General features: G+C 33.8%; 1 protein-coding gene across 3 annotated transcripts in view; it reads right to left on the bottom strand.

Moving 5' to 3' along the window:
• LOC135836482 (band 4.1-like protein 4) overlaps nt 1-20,381 on the bottom strand; it is a 148,107-nt gene that overhangs the window by 44,938 nt on the left and 82,788 nt on the right. For all 3 annotated transcript variants that reach the window (XM_065351351.1, XM_065351352.1, XM_065351353.1), the window contains exons 3-4: nt 5,267-5,371; nt 4,598-4,640 (exon numbers count right to left, since the gene is read on the bottom strand). In XM_065351351.1, coding sequence (XP_065207423.1) covers nt 4,598-4,640; nt 5,267-5,371 — 148 coding nt within the window. The remainder of the gene's footprint in view (nt 1-4,597; nt 4,641-5,266; nt 5,372-20,381) is intronic.

The following is a 20,381-nucleotide window of genomic DNA, read 5'->3' as shown; positions in this document are numbered from 1 at the left end:
TAAAATCACCGGGTCAACATCCCGTCTAACTATTTATAGGTAATTCGTTTCGCTCGCATGTAAAATGCTATTTATGGTGAGAGCACTTCTTATTCGTGTCGAAAATATCAATTGAAATACATATACTATTTTCATCGTTTGACTAATTAAGGGCATTTAGCGATCTTCTACTTTGGCGTTTAATTAGGTACTAACAACTTTGATAGATAACCATCATCACCACCTTGTCATCTAGGTCAGTCAAACGTATTGTTCCAAATGTCCTTTATAATATGTATAAGTGTACGAACTTACATCTTTACAAATAATTATGCTGGTAGTTGTTTAAATTCTCAAACGTCCTCGTATATTTGTAAATTGCTGCGGGGAATTCAAACAAAGGAAAGAAAAATAAATTTTTTAATATGTTCATTGTTCAGGATGGTAAAAATCATTCGAGAAGTGAAAGTGAGAGAAAACATTATAAAATTGAAGAAAATTCCCTAAAAAATACCTGAAAAGAAATCAGGACTGTCCACTTAAAAAAATTTGTAATTCATTTCGAAAATTGATATCATAATCATAATGAAGAAAATGATTGAATAAGAGTTGAAGAAGCAGTCACAACACTAAAAAAATCTATCATTCCATAATTATGAAAATTGTATAAAACTCATGATAAACGTGTCAAATAACTCCAATTCACGAGAAAATGGCACAAAAACGAAAAAATGAACAACGTAAAATTTTTTACTCCTGAAATCAAACTTTCGACTTTTTCCAAATTGTACAAAAACTGACAAGTGTTATCAATAGACAGATCTCATTTCATTAAAATGTTGATCATTTTCTAGAAATTTTGAAAACAATTTTGTCATTTCAATTAAATTTTTTTGACTTTTTAATGTGTTTTTTGTATTTTAAAGTATCTTTTTGAATAATTTTTGCTATTTTAAATCAATCTGATGCTAATTGGACAATTCTAGTAATATTTCATGGAATGCTTGTGATTTCAAATTTTTCAACAATTTTGCGCCAATTATTTCTCAAACTACAAAAAAAAATCCACTTTAGGCATTATTTTATCAACTGTTGCACATTTTATTCATTTTTCAATAATTTTCTGTTACTTTGAGAACTTTCATAATATTTTCAAATAACTTATTCCAATTCAAGATTTTTTAAAAAGATAATTTGAGCTATTTTTATGACATTTTAGAGCATTTTTTCATCTGTTTTGAGGTTATTATTTGATGGCTTTCCTTCAAAGTTTTACTAATTTCCTGGATTTCTTCTGAGAACCATTTTTAATATTTTCTGCTCAGCCCAAATTTCGCGATTTTTAACCACTTTTTTCATGACACTGCCTATACTTTTCTGAATTCTTTCATCAGCATTCTCGACATCTTTTGTTCAGTCAAAATTTTATGCTATGACAAACACGCAAATCTGAACTTTCTCATCATCATTTTTGACAATTTTTGTTCAATCAAAATTTCTTCACTTTTTCTGAATTTTTTAATGGTTATTTTGTACTTCCTTGGCCATTATTTTCCAACGTTTCAGTTCAATTAAAATTTTAAGGAATTTTTGAGCCTTTTCTGTGATATTTTTGGACTTTCCGCCTGATTTTGTCTGTTTTGATTCAGCCCTGACTTTTTTAATGATATTTCTGGACTTTTGTCACTCACAATAAATGTAATCAATTTCCATTCATTTGAAAATTTTCTCGATCATTTCCTGCCCTTTTGATGTAAATTTTAATATTCTGCTCAGAGAGAATTTTACGATTTTTCCAAACCTTTTTTAGTGACATTTTGCATTTGTGGACTCTTTAACATAACTTTTGGGAGTTTTCGTTCAATTAAAACTTTAAGATTACCATCAACCCCGGGCTTTTTTCCATCAGCATGTTCATCACTTTTTGTTCAGTCGAAATTTCATGACTTTTGACTAGCTCTTTTATTACTTTTTTTTTGATTTCTTACATCACCACTATTGACAATTTTTTTCATCAAAAAATTTTGTTTGTCAATTTTTCTCCAAAGTTCCTAAATGATGTGGATGGACTTTCTTCTCCATTAAGTTTTGTTCAGTCGGAAAATGTCATTCGTCATTAATTTTGTCTAAATACGAGATTCCAGAAACTCTTTTTCAATGACAATTTTTAACTTTTTTCACCAACAAAAAAATCGTATTCGAATTTCAAGATTTTTTTCACACCTTTTTTATGACTTTTCTGGGCTTATTTCTTCACAATTTTCAACTGCGCTTTGCTGAGTCAACTTTTTTTTAACTTTCTCGTAGACATTTTTCTTTTTTTCAAGACATTAGTGGACTTTTTTTCATCATCTAATTAACCAGTTTTCGTTCACTAAAAAATAATATAATTTTTTGCTGAACTGTTGATGAATTTTCTAAACTTTTTTCATCGCAAATTTTACATAGTTTGGTTTGTTCAAAATTTCATGATTTTTTCCTGAACTTTTTATGAATTTTCTGAATTTTTTCCTCGACTTATTTGATCAAGGTTTGTTTGGTCAAAATTTTATGAATTTTCGAGACCTTTTTGTACTTTTTTCATCATACATTTGACCAGTTTTTGTTCAGTCAAAATTTCATTATTTTTTCCGGGTATCGTTACTTTTTTTTGAATATTTTATGATCAACCTTTTTTTCATAAGTATTTTTTGAATTGCCTCAGTGCCGATTCCATCCTTTTCGTTTTAAAATCTTCTAAAAAAAAATTAAATAGCCTAAGGATTTTTCTCAAAATATTGTGAAAAGTTTTTTTTTCTATTTTATTTTTTCACAGAAAAGTACTAAAAAAGAAACAGGCGAGTAATGATTTTTTAAATTTTCTAATTCTTTCAAATATTTGTGAAGTCCGTCAACTGATTATAAAAAAGCATTAAATACCCAACATTTTTCTTGAAAAAAAAAAAAAAAAAAAATACATGAAAATTAAAAAACGATACGCAAATTCATCTTCGCGGAAGTGCTTTTTGAAAAATTTGCAATGCTAAGCTGGTATCCTTTATAGGAAACAATCACAAAGAATGAAGATGTACACCAAAGTTCAAGAGTAAACTGAAAAAATACGCTTTTCAAGCTTTTTCGGCGAGTTCAAAAAACATTTCAAAAATTTACACAACCCCTTAAACACGAATAACCTATCGATACTTCGAAACGATAGACGCACCAGGCATAAATCGAGCTCGAAGCTCATAATAATAATATGTACCTAATATAAGCATCGAAAATGTATGTACATAGATATAGATACCTATGCTTTCAACAGTGTAGAATTCTAATAAACCTATTCCCATCGCTTTTCAAAATTCAAACAGTGTAAAGGTTGTATTACACATTGATCCTATTGTTTACAAGAAATAGTAACAGAAATCGCCTTTTTTGCATGTAATTCGATTCCTTCAGCGCAAAAATCTCATTTTAGTCTTTCTCACTTCCTCCCTCACCCTTCAATACCTAATTATACAAATATTCTAGACAAAATTCATTACTCGATAAAGTAAATTAAGCAGATATCACATCAAGAGTCACTTTTAAACAAAATTTTCAAACCCCATCGGAAAAATAAGGCTAGAAAAAATTTGCCATAAATAATGAATTCTTTCACGTAATGTCGATAAACGAGATATTATTACCCCCTTGATAAAACTCTCGCATTACGTGAGAATTTCAAACGAAATTTTTTTTCCACGATCATAAACCTAGTAATTTTTCATATTTTACTTCTACACTCGCATATTTTTTAAAAATTCGAAAATTAGCTCTTAAACACAACAAGAATATAATTTCAGCCAAAACAAGGTTTTTTTTTAAAAGCATTCTTAAATTATTCCGTTAGGTTAGCTTCCTCCGATACAACAACGTATAAATTCTGGTATTTCGGGCGAATGGATGGTCGAGTGAGGAGAGGGGAGGGAAATCGTACCGCGTCAAAATATATTTTACGACAGCGGTGCCGAAAAAATTCATCCATATTTCGCGTAGCAGACGAAGTAAAACGAAACGTAAATTTGTACACCGAAAGGATGCACAATAAAAACACAATTTCGTTATGAATTATTATAATTAAGCAGCAACCGCCTTTCTCGAGCTTTTTCTTAATTATTTTCTATTTTACGATTTTTATGCGAGAGAAGAGCAGAAAAAAAATTAATACATCCCACAAAACGAGAAAATGAAATTAGAGCTGAAAATCTGGAATAATGGAAAAATTCGCTTCGAATGAAACAGCGACTTATTTTTCTTCGTTTTAATGCCGCTTAAAACGGGTTTAAAATATTTTAATTGCTTTAAAGACGATAAGTTTGTTAAACTGAAATAAAAATTAAGCTTAAAAGTTTTTCTCCGGCTTAAAATACAGAATGAATTCACTTTCTTTAGATTACCGAGAGTAAAAAGTTTATGAAAATATTAAAACATTGTTATTACACATTTTCGAAATTATTCGGTAATTTTATGTTAATGCGTTCGTTTAAAAATATAAATAGGTATCTACAATGTAATTATATCTAATATCCATTATTATAAATAAGTATATAGCGTGTTTTTTTGCTCTTATTTTTCATTTACGACTTGTTATATTTACCTTTTAGCTGTTTGGTGATTTTTTTCGTCGTATCTAACCAGTGCTGTAACAGAATTAAATTTAAAATTATGAGTTTACCAACAACATGTTTCAGATCACCAAATGGCAGATTAAAAAAAAGTTGTTTGAACAAATATGGAAAATTAAAATTATCAATCGAATAGCGTGAAAGTTGGAATTACTTTTTCAACGCAATGTTTCACATATAACTACGTACGTTTATATTATGGTTAACGAAAAAAAAAAAAAGAAAAATTCGCCAATTCGATATTCCCTTTTAGAAATCAAACACACGGTAAAAAGTTAGATTGTGAATATTTTTCAAAGCTCGTATACCGAAACATAAAAACATGTTTTTTGTCATCTGTATATGTCATTTGTTTATCGAAAAACTAGCATGTTTGAAATTTCATTCGCCTTTTAGCGAATAAAGTTTCGCTTTTTTTGCCTCAGTTTTTTTTCCTCCTTTGGAGTGTGCGTTGGTGCAACTTCGTCGAGAAAGCATGATCACGTTGGTTGTAGCGAATATCTCAAAATCGACGAGCAAATGTCGCGTCACGTAATTATGAGATACGTTTGATGAAATTGAATTCTCTCGAGTGTGAAGTCGTTTTTCCAACGAATAATAAAATTACTTATATCAATGATGAATTTTCTGAGCGTATTTACCGTTTGATTGTTGCAGTCGACATAGCGTAGTCCAAAGTATGATGTTTCGATAAGATTCAAGTGACGAAACACCGTGTCCAATACATCCTGTCCTGTGCTCGTGCTCTGAAATTCAAACAAACAGAAAAATCTGATTAGAAATCGTTGAAGAGCAAATAACATACACATAAGATAACACAGGTAATAATAATTATTATTATGCGTAAAAATGTTCTTGTAGAGTTATTCTGATCAACGTTAACAAGAACCTTGCCATCTCAAAGAAAACATAACCTGAGCCACGTACGGAAGCACAAATAAGGCACAGTTCCACTGTTTATAGGTACGTTACGAGAAGAGCACAATAATATGAAAAATTAAAGAACAACTGGCCAGTGTCTCAGGTTGATTCTTTTGATTTGTAGGCAATGTTGGCTGCGGCATGATCATTTTCAGTGGCTCTAATTTGCAATTGAGATTATTACATATTTCAGATCCATTTTCAAAAAGTAGGTATCTTAATTTATTACAACTTTTTAAAATTTTTCATTTATTTTTTTGAAAATATTTATTAAAATTAGCAATAAAACCGGTTGTATTACACAAAATACTTTCAAAATATTTTCAGCTACAAATAAAAATGACAAAAAATTTGTGAAATAAAAACATTATACTTCATTCATAACGCAGGTTACACAAAAAAGTGAAAATTATTCAAAACCGAACAAATAAAAATTGAAAATAGGTATGTCCAAAAATACATCACCAGGAAAAATTTCAGAACCCGAATTTTATTTCTCGATTTTTGACCGATATGTAGAAAATTCAAAAGTGGCATAACTATTTTTTCACAAAAATCAAAGTTTGATCGCAGATAAAGCTATCTAAATTAAAAGAGTATAGAAAAATACATCATCAGCTGAAATTTCAGGAGCTAAAATGCATTTTTTGATTTTTGGTACCGTTTTTTTGTGGGTGGATGTTTATAATTACAAGATTATTACACCCGTAAAATGAAGGGGGGGGGGGTAAATTTGGTTTTTGAGGTTGGTGTTTTTTATTAGGGAGATGAATTTTTGAAAATCAAACTCCCAAAAAGTGCCCAAATTGACTTGGAAAGGCTAAAATTTGGTATTTATTTTGCTCTTATTTTCGATCACCCAAATCGATTATAAATGGTTTAAAACCGTTTAGAGCAGTTCTGAAGCCTTCAGAAAATTTTTGAAAGTTGGAATTTCTCCAAATAAGTACGTATTTGTCCAATCAAGTTGGAAAACTGAAATTTACATACCTTAAACCTTAATTCCAATATTTTGAGTCGATTGAAAATAGTTTCAAGATGGCACTTTTCGAAAACATGAAATTTTCAAAATATGGCTGGAGGCTTTAGAACGGCTTGAAGTGACTTTTAATGGACTCAGCATGATGTTGAAATCAGCGTACAGAGTAAATTTCATTTCCCAACTCCACTGAATAAAATTTTAGGGAAATTTCAAGATTCAAAAATTTGCTGGAGGCTTCAGAACTGCTCAAAACGTTTCGAAGCTATTTATAATCGATTAAGGAGATCGAAAAAAGGGTGCGTACCAAATTTTAATTTTCCAAGTCAATTCGATACAATTTTAATTTCTTTGTATATTTGAACATTTGATTTTCAAAAATTTACCAAAAATAAAAAAATTCAATTTGCCATCAAAAATTTTGGATGATGATATATTTTTGCATTCTCTTTCAATTTAGCTTTGACCGGTTCAAAAAATGTTTCTGCTAATTCATTATTCAAATTTTTGAAAACTAGGAAATCCAGAAATTCTTTGGAGGCTTCAGGACGGCTCAAAACGCCAACAAATCGATTCAGGAACTTGAAAATGGGAAAAATATTTTCACAACATGAATTTATTAAAAAATTAGTGATTTGCAAATTTTCAGTCGCTCAGTAGAGCCCTAAAAGTTGTCTAGATTTTGATGAAAATAGCCTACATAAGTCGGCGCAGACTCAAATTCTACGTTTTGGAATGGGGCTATTTTCCCCAAAACACGTTGAATTGGAGCTGGAGCGAAAAACCCAAGTTTTTTCGAAAATCCCCCCCCCCCCCCCTTTGAGGAAATGAGAACCTATTAACTCTGTCCAGGAATATCTCCGGGGCTGAAATATTTTCTAAGTGAATTTCAACTCAAAATAAAGATCTTTACTGAATTTGGTCAATATTCTCCAACATTTTTTTTTTTTGAAATCCACCGTAATGTACCTACTACCTAGATACCTAAGTAACTAGAACTGAGTTCTCGTTTAACACTCCACAGGCAAAATATCACTAAAAAAAATCAATTAAATTTATCTCTTAAAAATCTATTTTTTCATAAAATACACATGTTTTTGAAATAGAATTAGCACCGGCTACGTCGGGACCAGGGGGGAGGGGATTTTTCACATTTTAAAAATTAAAAAATACATTACAGTTATTGAATTAGCGTTCATTAACACACGAACTTGTATAGAAGGTTAATGTACCCTTTGAAAAAGGCGAATGTTTGCGAATTTTTTGTCCCCTTCGTATGCTCTGTTGTACTAACCGGTAGATAATAAAATTTGGTCGCTTATAAACAAATCTACATTGGTATACAATACATATTTACCATACGCCAGTTTGCTTCTAAGCGTTTATAAATTTAAAATGTGTAATTTTATTCCATTGCCGCTATTAGATTTAGCTCGCGAAGAAAGTTTGAAAATGATAAAATAAATGAGCCGTATTTAAAAGTCACATTTACAACGATTTAATGATAGTTTTGGGGTAATTTTCGGAACTGTAGTTCTACTAAACTTGAATATAACTTTTCCTATATAAGGATCGAATTAATATTACGGATACGACGTCGCGCGAGAGAGCTAGGTTAAACTCGAGCAAAAGCGTTCTCGGTGTAAAGGTTCTCAAAGTGTTTCAAATTACTACGAAATTTTATTACGTCCAAACGAACTTTACACTACGACACGAGACGCGACGAGTTCACGTGGGCGACAAATGGAATGAAATTTTTACCCGGGTGAGAGAAGAAAAAAATGATGTTCTCGACAGACATTGTCGTCGATTAAGTCGAATTTCATCGAGTGACAATTCCGCAGCAGCGACGCGAACCGAATAAAAGTCGAGTTTTTTTTTATTTTTATTTATTCTTCGAAACCTCCTTAAGTTTTAAAACATGAACTTTTAAAGACGCTGATGAAGTGCTGAGGAAAAACTGAAAGCTCTCGTTCCGGACGTCACTTGGAAATTTATAGCTCGAGCGACTTGTTCGCCGAGAACTTTCAAACGGTCTTGGGCTTCCTCGGCGGCCAACTTAATTTATATATACGGCCCCACTTTTACGAGCTGCGCCCCTCCCCCGGGAGACTGCCGCTTGCTTTTTATTACTTCGCCTGAAATATCCTGACTGAAATATTCCATTCAGCACTCCGCTTTTTCCACGGCTTTTCGTCGTTATATCGTCGATTTCGTCAACGGCGTGATTTTACGACTTCCCTTCACCGGTGGTTTTATTTCTCAACTTAAATGGACATAAAACTTGTGGAAGCTTCGTTCAGTAATGAACTTGTATGAGGAATTTTTCTCAAAAACACGGTATGTTGCTTCGTATAACGATCGTCGTATCGAGTTCGAGATACGACGTCGTCGACGACGACGACCGTCGAATTTCCTTTCCTTTTTTTTTCACGACTCTTTTTCCCAATACCGATCTTTTTTTTGCAGAATGTAAAAAAATACCCGCTGGCATCTTGTTGTTTATATAGCTAAAAGATGATCAATCAAGAAAATTAAATTTGACCCGGTTAACTCGAAGCTGTTTCGTTTTACACTTCTTTAAAAAATCTACTACAACACAGCTAACTTTACTGGGAGAGGGAGCCAGGAAGGGATTATTCTTCGGCTTAAGCTCATCGTGCTTCTACATGAGAATGCTTTATGTTTTAACAATTCATAAACGAAATTATTTCACAAAATACGCCCTTTGGCTTTCGCTGTGTATATCACATCGTTGCCGGTTGCTGCTCAGTGCTTACTACAAAAAGATATTAATCTTTGAAGAGAACTCGAGTAAAAACAACCTAATGTTGGTAATTGGGGTGATGCATTTCATCATGGATAGTAGTTATTATAAGAGGGTCTACCAAAGTAATTTGGTTAAAGATTAATTTGCCAGCAATGACATCCTAGCCAAGGGTGTATCGCATGTGTCATCTGAAAATCCCAACTTATTTGACTTTTTTTTTCTTTTCCTGATAGGTTGCAATTTGTCAAATTGCGTTTCTTTTTTAGTCGAATTTTCTAATTCAAAATCGTCGTGTTATTACAGGGTACATATAAGCATTTGGGAAATACAAGTATGGAAGTGTAAGAGGAAAGATATATGGCCACACTGCTAATGTGTAGAGTTCCCGTTCCCCCCAGTCTCGGAAATAATCCTACCCATAAACTAATTTTTCCAGCAACATACGAGGTCATTTTATAACCCCACGACTTCTTGATCAAAAAATCGATCATCGTCAAAAGTTGATTAAACGAATTTCAAAAATCGATTTGATTGAGATATTTGATCCTAGCTACAAAAATATAGATACTTCCGGATCAGAAATCAACCATGATCGACAATCGATTAATCAAACCTCAAAAATCGATTCATTTGCGTTTTTTGATCTCGTACATACAGTGGAACATGATCAAAATCAAAATGAGAAATTAATTTTGGGCTCTAAAATAGGCCTTTGTATCAAAAATCCATCATGGTCAAAATTCGATTGATCAAACGCTAAAAATCAACTCATTATCGTTAATCATGTTCAAGATTATAAAAATGGGCAAAAATTATGCTTTCCTTATCAAAAAGTGATCTTTCAAAAATCGATAGTGATTGATATTTGAAAATCTGTTTTTGTTTGGAAAAAATAAACCAAAATTCTTAGGCATATTTTTTTCAAAAATTGACTTTTCAATCTGTAAATAATTCATCTTTTGTGAAATCTCAATTTTCAAATGTACACCAAATCCAGGATTAAAACACCCCCCTCTTCTCACAAAAGGATACGGACTTTGACTTTTTCTTTTTTTGTTTCTTTTTTTTTTTTAAAAAAGTTTATTTTTGAATATTATTCACATTTTATAATTACTTATTCCCGCGGAAATGACAAACTTAATACTAAAATTTAGCTATAAAAGCTATGTACAACTTAAGCTAAGCTAAGATTGAGAGTGTTTCAATTTTGCTTAGGAGGGCCCCAGTTTTGGTTGGGACTGCTCACCCATTCCCCCCTTCCGCAGATTTGGAGCGACCCCTGACCCATCTCCCATTTAGGGGTAGCCTTGGAGGTCTCCGGGCACCACTGTACCCTTAACTACCTCAGAAAGAGATCTAGAGCAGGATTGTCCAAAAGGATATGATTTCTTATGTGTGAAAGTGGGAACACTCAGTCCCACCTTACATAGTGGATAAAGTTGGAGTAATTTTGAATGCTGAGGATGGACACATACCATAGGTTTCTTCCATCCTTCAGCTTAGGGTACTGCTATAATATACATCCATTGTACTATGTAAATTAAATTAAATAAGTTATATTTGGGGAGAATATTTGATAATTTGTTACACTATTATATGTAGCTACATATTTACAAGTGATATTAATTAGTTTTAGAGTGGGTGTTGGGGGGGAGGGTCCAGTTATACACCTTGATGTTGATAGGTATCTCCCTGAATTCTCTCACGATGATTGACTATACCTGGCCCCAGTCAAGCTGGTCCAGCCCACATCCAATCCACGGGATAGCGAGTTTTTTTATTTTTCTCCTAGTACATTCCCTGGCAAGATTTTGGATGCCAAGGGAGAAGTTTTTATATGTTGGTTTGTTGTAGTAGTGGATTTTTGTGATGATGCAGAATATTATGTAGTAACCCTGGCTTACTATTCCTTTGATTTTACGCTTATGTGGTTGGGTCAGCAGCATCTTGCTACCTCCAAAGTGGCAGATGAAGTCCCTAGCTATCCCAGCCAACATTCTGAGGTCTTGGCTGACACAGTGTGCCAGTGCAAAGGGCCCTTGTAGAAATATGTCTTCGTTTGCTTCCTCCAGCATGAGTAGGCTGTTGGACTCGACTGCTGTTAAATCCATATTTTCCAAGCTTCTTCTCCTCATTACTTCTACAGCAGAGGAGATGAGCAGTGTTGGGGAGCGGAACAGAATCGGAACAGAATCGGAACCGAATCGCAAGAAAATTTGGGTTTTTTCCGGAGCTGAACCGTAAACCGGAACAAAAAAATGAATTCTGCTCCGGATCGGAGCGTTTTTGGAGCGGAAAAATGGAATTTGATGGAACGAAAACCGGAACCGAATTGAAAAGAATTTTGTTCCTTTTTATCGCTCCGACCAAATTTGCAAATTTTTACTGGAATTGATAAAATAAACTTGAATCTTGAATATTTGAATCAAATTGGTAAAAACTTTCTTTGAATCATTTTTTGGGTCCAAATTCGGATTATTGAATAAAGATAAAGATTCTGAAAAAATCAAAAATTGTCATCAGATTTTTATAAAGGAGTTAACAGGTTTGATTTCTTAATTGGACAGTTGGACATGGCACTTGGCTTGGCACCCATTTACATTTTTTTTTTACTTTATTTCCCATTATGTATTCCCAGACCAAAGAGTGAAGACAATGTCATTATCACAGGTACTGATGATGAATGAGTGGCTCAACATGACAACTTTTTAAAGTTTCACTTTCAAGGAATTAATAATTTGCGCTATTTTTTGTCCATTTTTTGGAGTTTGAGCAATGATTTTTGGATTTTCCACAAAATTTGACAAAAATACCCAGGTTATTTTGGTTTTCAAGGTCAAATCCGAACCTATTCTAGTAGTGATACAAACAACCCCAAAAAACTCGTTCGGAGCAAAACCTGGAGCGGAATGCGGAGTGGAACAAAATTTTTTATCGCTCCAGGAGCGGAGCGGAACCCGAACCCTTATTTTTTAATGTGTAAGAGCAGAATCCGTGAGCGGAACAAATTAATTTTAGAAGCCGGAGCCGGAGCCTGAACCGGAACAAAAACAATTTCGCTCCCCAACACTGGAGATGAGTCTGGTCTCGACATCACGAGGTGTTGGTTCTGTATGGGAGAAGATCCCCCACACTGGCAGCACTGACTGGGGCATAAAATCACTCTTGGATTCCACAAAGCACCAGGTATTGCATAGCTGGTATGTAGACGTGGTCACTGAATATCCGGGAGTATGGATGCTCCAGGCCTCCTTGAGTGAGCAACTGTCTCTGGGCTGTTGAGATTATCCTCCTGGGTTCAGCCTCCTTTGAAGCCTCTTCTCAGTGCTGGTACGCCATGGAAGTAGAGAGCTCAGTGCTACTCTTTCTGGGAGTTGAGGGGAAGGTAGTCCTTAGGAATATTATTTGTTGGTTTACATCCTCCAAGATGTGTCTGTTAACATACAGTCCCATTGGCGTGTAGTTTATATGGATTTTGATTTTAAAAATTAAAAATCATATGATACCTACACATAGTGTTTTGTGCTTTGGTAAGTTGGTAACACTGATTTCGAATTTCAATTGGGTTTTTTTGATACAAGAGCCTTCGGAACATAGAATAAGTCCCCAATTTTTAAAAAAATGAAAAAGCAAGTGACTTATGGTTTTTTAAAGTGGTGATTTTGAATGTCAATTTATATTTTTGAAACGGTACTCCTAAAGCTCTCAAAAAAATAACGTATTTGGGATCTTACTGTTCGATCCAGGTAGGTATAACGTCCAATAAATGGTAACAATAATAACACATTTCAAGCAATTTTGCACCGTTTAATTTGATTTTCTTCTATTTTTTTATTTACGTAGGTAAGTAATTTTCAAGCAAAAAAATATTATGCAGCGGGAGGGGGAGGGGAAAGATCAATAAGACATAAAAAATGTGACTTCTTTCGTGGTATTCGATTGATTTCAATTTTCCAAGTCGTAAAAATGTCACGAATGTTTGCTTGAAAATTTCGTTAAACTTATCTTTCATCAAAAAAACACTTCCTATGACCTCTACCACTCGCAGAACTTTTCTCACCCTTTACAAATAAGAAACTTTTCACGACGAATAAAATCACTGCATAGTCTGAACTGATTGACGAAGAAAGTCGCCGCCTCCATCGCGACGAGACGCATTAAACGAGCGAAAATTGACCAAGAATTGCTGACGAAAGCATCGTTGCAAAAAATCTCTCCGAAAGGGCGACATTCGTCGAGGGAAAGTTTAAAAATAGACTTAGCGATTATTAAAGTTATATAGAGTCGTTGGTTATTTATTTTCTGGATTAAAATAATTTCATCGTAGGTTTCGCCAAGTAGAAAAAGTCGTCGATGTGAGAAAACTTTTTTTTTTGGTCGGTATCGACACGGCGCGAAAATTGCTCCGCCGTTGAGTAAAAATTACGATTTCCGAGTTGCTGGGGCGTGTTAAGTGATGGAAAGTGAAAGGGGAATAGTAAAGGAACCAATGATTTGTTCATTATTGCGACCAGAGAATTAATTAAATGAACGGGAAAAAGTGCAGGAATTAGGCGGGTAGATTGTTAAAACTGTCGTATCCAGAGTACGACCTATGGAGCTGTGTATAGTATAAAAGTATATAAGAAATATAGTATATAAATCGTTACGTAAGCGGTTCTTCGATAAAAGGGAGAAAGAAACACGATGAAATCGTTGCTGCGCTCGTGTACGAGTAAAATGTTGCGAAAAAAGAAGAGGAAAAGTTGGTCGGAAAAATCGTGTACGCGTTGTTAATAATCGTCGTGTCAGCTGATTTGCATTTTTGAGCGTGGAAAACCCCCTTGCATACTATGGAGGAAAGCAAGCCGACTGGTGTGCTTTTGGAAAACATATTTACCCTGGCATGGCATGGTATTGGCTGACTTGACGGACGTATATTGTTACAACTGGGAAATGTCTTGAAAAATCTTCATTTATCACCGGGCATATCTACAAGTGTAATATTTTAAAGCAGTATAATATATATGCAGATTGGATCAGTTCATGAGTATGAAGCCATGTTCGGAATGCAGAAGAGTCGCCGGACACGATGATTGATGTATTTTAACGTATATGTGCGAGCGTGTCTGCGTGTACGAGTAAAGAAGAAGACGACGACGACGGCGAGCCGACGAATGGAAATCTGGAATGTTCATTGAGGGTTGCCAAAGCTCATCTACCCTCAAAATACAACGTGTATCCGCTGTCTATCAGCAGAGCTTTTGAATAATATAACCATTTCGACCCTTAGCTTGTTTTTCACGCAAACGGCGATTATTGCGTTTTTATTTACTGGAAAAGCGTTTATGGAAACGTTATATATAAAGGATATAAAATATTTCACCAAGATGTACCTACTACAGCCGACTATTCCTATATATCATAGTACCTCAAAAAAGGGTGTAATTTTTGTTTCCAAACGTGTAATATTGAATATATTTAGGGGTAGAAAACATTTCAAAAGTTTTCGGATACCTATGTTTTGTACAGTAGGTACGATGAATGGTTTGACAGAATTTATAACCATAGAGCGTCGATTTTGCAGCTTGGTCGAAGTGTTGGTGGCGGCAAGCGATGGCGACGTTTTAATGAAAATATTTTCCTAGTCCCTGAAGTTGAATTAACACTTTGAAAAATGAATAAATGACGTTACATTTTATCAGCACTCGACTCGAGGTTTACGTGTATAACCCCCATTAAAATTGATGCTAATAAATTACCAGTATCGGCGTACGAGTATACAAAGGGTCGCCGACAAAATGACCCGCCAAATAGAGCGTTTAAAAGGCCCCCGAAAAAGGGTGAAGCTCGGCCTAAATAGCTAAGATCCCAAGAGTCACCGAGTATTAGATTGGTTTTGCATCTATGTATACTGAGGCTGAGCGTGCTTTTGCCCCCTGAAGTATTATTCGCAGTTTATCACGCGAAGAGATATTATAAAGTCTATGTTGGATACGTTGGACTTTTTTTATTTATTAACGGGTACATTTGATGTGTTGAAATAGGAGTAATTTTTCCATGGGCCGTTTCGAGCATGACTTGAAACACTGTCACACTTCGTTTAAAGAGGCTCAACGCTTCAGGGCTCATCTTTTATATTCAGTAGATTGGTCTACAAGTTAAAAAACAGTCTTGAAAATCGACTTTTGCAATGCTGAAGAGAGACCAAGTAGGAAGGTCAACATCCCAAAAAAATACATCTGTGGTGTTTAAAGCCGCAAAAAATGAGTCAATAATAGACTTTTTTGGTTCTCGAGAGGGATCAAATGGGGTTGGAAGGTTAAAACCTGAAACTGGCATATCTTGTAATGAAATTTTACAGCTTAAGTAACAATCAGGGCTTTTTTGTGGGGGGGGGGAGAGGGAGAGTTCGAAAATAATCAAAAAAATGAAAAAAAAATGTTTGGTAATTTTTTTCTAGGTCAAAATAATTTAAATACAAAATCCATCAAGGTTACCACTTTGCAATTTTTGAATTATAAAACATTATTACTTGAAGAGCAAAAAAAAATTGATTAACATTTTTTATTTCAAAAAGGTTCAAAAACAAAAGTTATTTTTTTATGTTTCCAGAAATATATTTTCAAACAATAAAAAATAATATATGCACTTTGATTTATTTCTCAAGACACGGTGGCGCGGGGGGGGGGGTCAAAATTAGAGACTTGCAAGTTGCAACTTCAATCTAGCGCCCCGTCCCCAAAATTAATACAATTGACACGAAAACAGTCTAAAACTGAAAAAAAAAAAGATAAAAGTCAAAATTTATCCAAAAATTGCAAACATTTATGGAATGTGTGTGGGAAAAAAATGAGCAAAAGAGAGCGAAAATATGAAAAAAATACTCAAAATTGTCAAAAAAATTAATAAAACTGACTTACAATGGTTAAAAATTGATGAAGCAAACGAAAAAAATTGATAAATTAATGAAACTTGACTTCATTTAGGTACGAATGAAAAAATCATTTACTTACTGGCAAAAATGAATATTTTGAATAGGTATTTAATCGTCCAGTAGTAAGTACATAATTTGATGAGGCACTCAAAATATCGAACCATCAAAATTCAAAACATTAATAAAAATCGATATCATTATAATAAGGTATGCTATCGATATAAAAGGACCAAATATTAAGTTTCCTCAAAAATTGCTACGGTTTTTACTATTACTACAGTAATCACAATTAACTTTACTTTGAGTAATATTCGTACAAAGATAGTAAATTTATGTAATCATAAATTTTGAAATTCACGACCAAGCGACTAAATTTTTTATAGATCTATCAAATAAAATTTCCAAAATTCGAAAGAAGAAAATTATTTCTTCCGACATTGCATCGAAATAAAGTTATGATTTTTTTACGACTCGCATAGACTTTTATGACCATTAAAGAGATTTAAATTCAATTTTACTTGGAAAAGCGAATAAAATAAAAAAAGCAAACAAATTAATCACTGAAAAAGTAACTCCGTAGAAAATACACAGTAAATTAGCTACGCGCAAATAAATCTAAAACAAAACAAATCCACCGTCTGGAAAAATTTTTCATTCGAAGAAAATCCGTATAGAAAAATTACTCGAAATATTCACTATGAATTACAAAAACGTAGCCAATAAATCACCCACCCTTACGGTATAAGAAAAAAAAGAACGACAGAAAAAGAAAAAATTACACGAGTAACGAATTTCGAGCTATTTGAAATATATTACGATATCAAAGCAAAGTAAAGAACACATGTAAAGCACGAACGAACAAATTTAATATGATTAAATTGACAATAAAAATATTTCATTCTTATTTACCGCGTTTTTGTTGCGAAAATTTCAGCGAAACACGATTTAAGCCGGAAAAAATTTTTAGCAATAATAAAAATTGACGAAAAACGATATATACGTTGATAGAATGAAGAATTTTACGACTTTTTAGAACCTAATAAAAGTAAAGCTGCAAGCTGAGGGGAATTTCGATAAAGGCAGAATTTACGCGCTTATAGTACCGGCGAAGTTAAGGGTCGACCCACTGATAGAATAAGTATTCGCATTTTTATTACTTACGTTTCTTAAGAGGACTGTAACTCTGAGCAGAAGACAGTTATTAGATCAGCAATAGCGAAATACATATTTTCTACCATTTGAATGTTTTTCAAATTTCTTTTCGAGGTGTGCATTTACCATAAAACTAAATTATTCTTTATTTTATATAGGTGTAGGTGGGTTTATTTTTTCTGTAATTTTTTCATCCTTTCGAATAGTATAGGTACCTACATAAAATACTACTTCAGCTTATGATATGGTACGTTCAACATAGAAATGTCAGTATTGGAGCTGTAATCTAAATTGATTGCAGAATCAATTTTCTAATTGCTTAAAAAAACATTCGATCTGGCAATGTTGGAAAAGAAATGTATCTAGGTATAAAAGAAAAAATTATGATTTTTTTCCAAATTTTCAAAAATTAAAAAAATGAATTCCAGCCCTAATAATTCACCTTTGAGATTTTTTTGGTGTTCTTCAACCTGTCAAAGTGTCGATCGATCTGGTTACCCTCAAGACTTTTTTTCCAGCTGATGAAGGGAGAAAAAATACATTAGTGGAGCCGATATAAGGCTACCGTCATGTACGACGATCGTTATTTTTAATCGAATGTAGAAGCAGGGATGGTTCACAGGGAGCCATGTGGTATACTCGAGTATCATTTAACACTGGACGAAGATCAATTATAAAAAATAAGTGTGTCCGGACTTCGGAATCATATAGTAAGCTGTTTTCTTCCCTTTTTATAGTACACACATACGTTCGTATCATAAACTTTAATAAATCGTCGTTCACGTGAGAGATGTTCAAAAATTAACTTCTCAACGTTTTTGGCGTCTTGTCGCTTTCGTCGCTGGATACGAGCGGGTAATTTCAACACCCCAACTCTCGTAAACCGCAGTGGAAAAAAAGAAAAGCGAAAATCTATTGATTTAGTAGGTATTAATGGACGCATTACGAGTTGGAATAAGTTTATCGTGTAGAATGCGAAATTAAAGGGAACAGAAGATGTTGATCAAAAAGGGTCGCATTCGCACTTCCGTTTGTATATTCATTTGGTAGAGAAAACAATGTTATATGAGAGTGTATAACCTAACGCTACGCCGAAACTAAATTGATAATTATGCGTACGTTTACACAACTATTTAATTACGCTTTACTCTAATGGTTACTAAAATGGTATCTACGTTTAAGTACCTACACGAAATTCGAGTGCACCTACACGTAGGTATAAAATAGCCGCAGCTAGCCACTATATGTAGCCAGGTAGAGGTACCCAGGTACATACTACATAAATAACATACAACATAGTAGAATACCTACTGCGAAAATTTCATGTCATTTAAGCGTGAATATCCGCAAGACGCGATGATGACTTTTTCATAACCGTAAAATAATGAAGTGGCCGACGAAATTAAAATAAATTGAGCGACCATCAAATTGAAATGATTTTTTGCTATTTTGCACATGCGGCCAAACCGGATCTATATCGGACCCCCCTCGGTTACGTCATCGCTCTGTGGGTTGAAAAATGGTAAATTTTTTTTTCCTTTCAACACCCACTGCGAGTAATTGCTACAGTGTCAGAATTAGCAATAGGTAGTTAGGTACCAGTTACCTACTAAATTAGTATGATCGGTAGAAATTCAATTACGTTCGTAGCCCAGAGGAAGTAAATATTGAAAATTCAATTACCTCCGTAAATTGTTTCTGTAGGTAAATTTTACTCGAATTTTGGGCGAAATTTCGTGAGATGTTTTTTTCAATTTGATGATTTCTGAATGCATAGAGGTTTAAAGTTGTACTTTTTAAAATGCGTTTTTCAGGGATTTTACGTGATCTCAAGATTATTTTCAACTGATATGATTTGAAACTTTAAATGAAGGTGGAGATGTTGAAGTCCAATGAAGCTCAATTTTTTTCAAATTTTGTTGGCCTCAACAATGACCTTCAAAATTTACTCTAAAAAGTTCAAATCACTGTAAAAAAATTTAATCAGAATACCATAAAAAAATAAAAACACTTAAAAACATATCAAACAAAAAAAAACAAAACCGCCTTAATGAGACGGAATTCTTCATCTGGCTATTAGTCGAGGAGCCCACATAAGGATCTATTGCACCCCCCCCCCGTCACCGCGACAACTTTTTTCTTAGAGGGGAAGTTCTAAGGAACATTTCTAGCCTTTGTCCTCAAACAAAAAAGTGGCCCTACTTACAAAATGACGGCCATTTTGATTGAGATTGGCAGGTCAGCCGAAATCGCAGATTTTGCGTTCCAACATAACACTTGTACGGCATTTCTTAAACCGTACAAAGATAGATCGAAAGATCAGGCAAACATTTATCACCTGTCAAAATTTCAAATGCCAAAGTGTCTTTTTCGATTTTTGGTGAATTTTTGAAAATCAAATTTAGGCCAAAAATGAGGGAAAAAATCAAAATTTTACCACATTGACCAATAAAGCTGAAATTTGGGATATACCCTATTTTCGACATGACAAATCGATTGAAAACGGTTTCAAACAGTTTTGAGCAGTTCTGAAGCCTCCAGCAGATTTTTGAAACTCGAAATTTCCCAAAATTTCATCGAATGGAGATGGAGAGCCGAAATTCATTCTGCAAACTAATTTAAATACGCAACGAAGTCGACTGCTAGTGGATTTCAAGTCGTTTTGGAGCCTCCCGGCGACTTTTTGAAAGGTTGTATGGCGTTTTTTGGAAAATTGAAATTTCCAAAAAGTAGCTGGAAGCTTCAAAACCATTTGAAACCACCATGCAGTCGACTCCATATCGTATTGAAATTAGTTTGTGAAGTAAATTTTAGCTTGCTAACTTCATTTGATAAAATGTTGTGGGAATCTATGTAGTTTCAAAAATCTGGTGGAGACTCCAGTAATTTTCAAAAAGTCACTGGAGGCTCCAACTTTAACCCACCTGATGTCGTCTTCAAATGGTGTTAAAATTTAAGTGCAGAGTAAATTTCGGCTTTCCATCTCCGTCTGATGAAATTGTGGGGAAATTTCAATTT

Source organism: Planococcus citri, chromosome 2 (assembly GCF_950023065.1).
Source record: "Planococcus citri chromosome 2, ihPlaCitr1.1, whole genome shotgun sequence".
Taxonomy (NCBI): domain Eukaryota; kingdom Metazoa; phylum Arthropoda; class Insecta; order Hemiptera; family Pseudococcidae; genus Planococcus; species Planococcus citri.
Note: the sequence above shows the minus strand (reverse complement) of the source record. Positions and strands in the feature narration are given on the sequence as shown.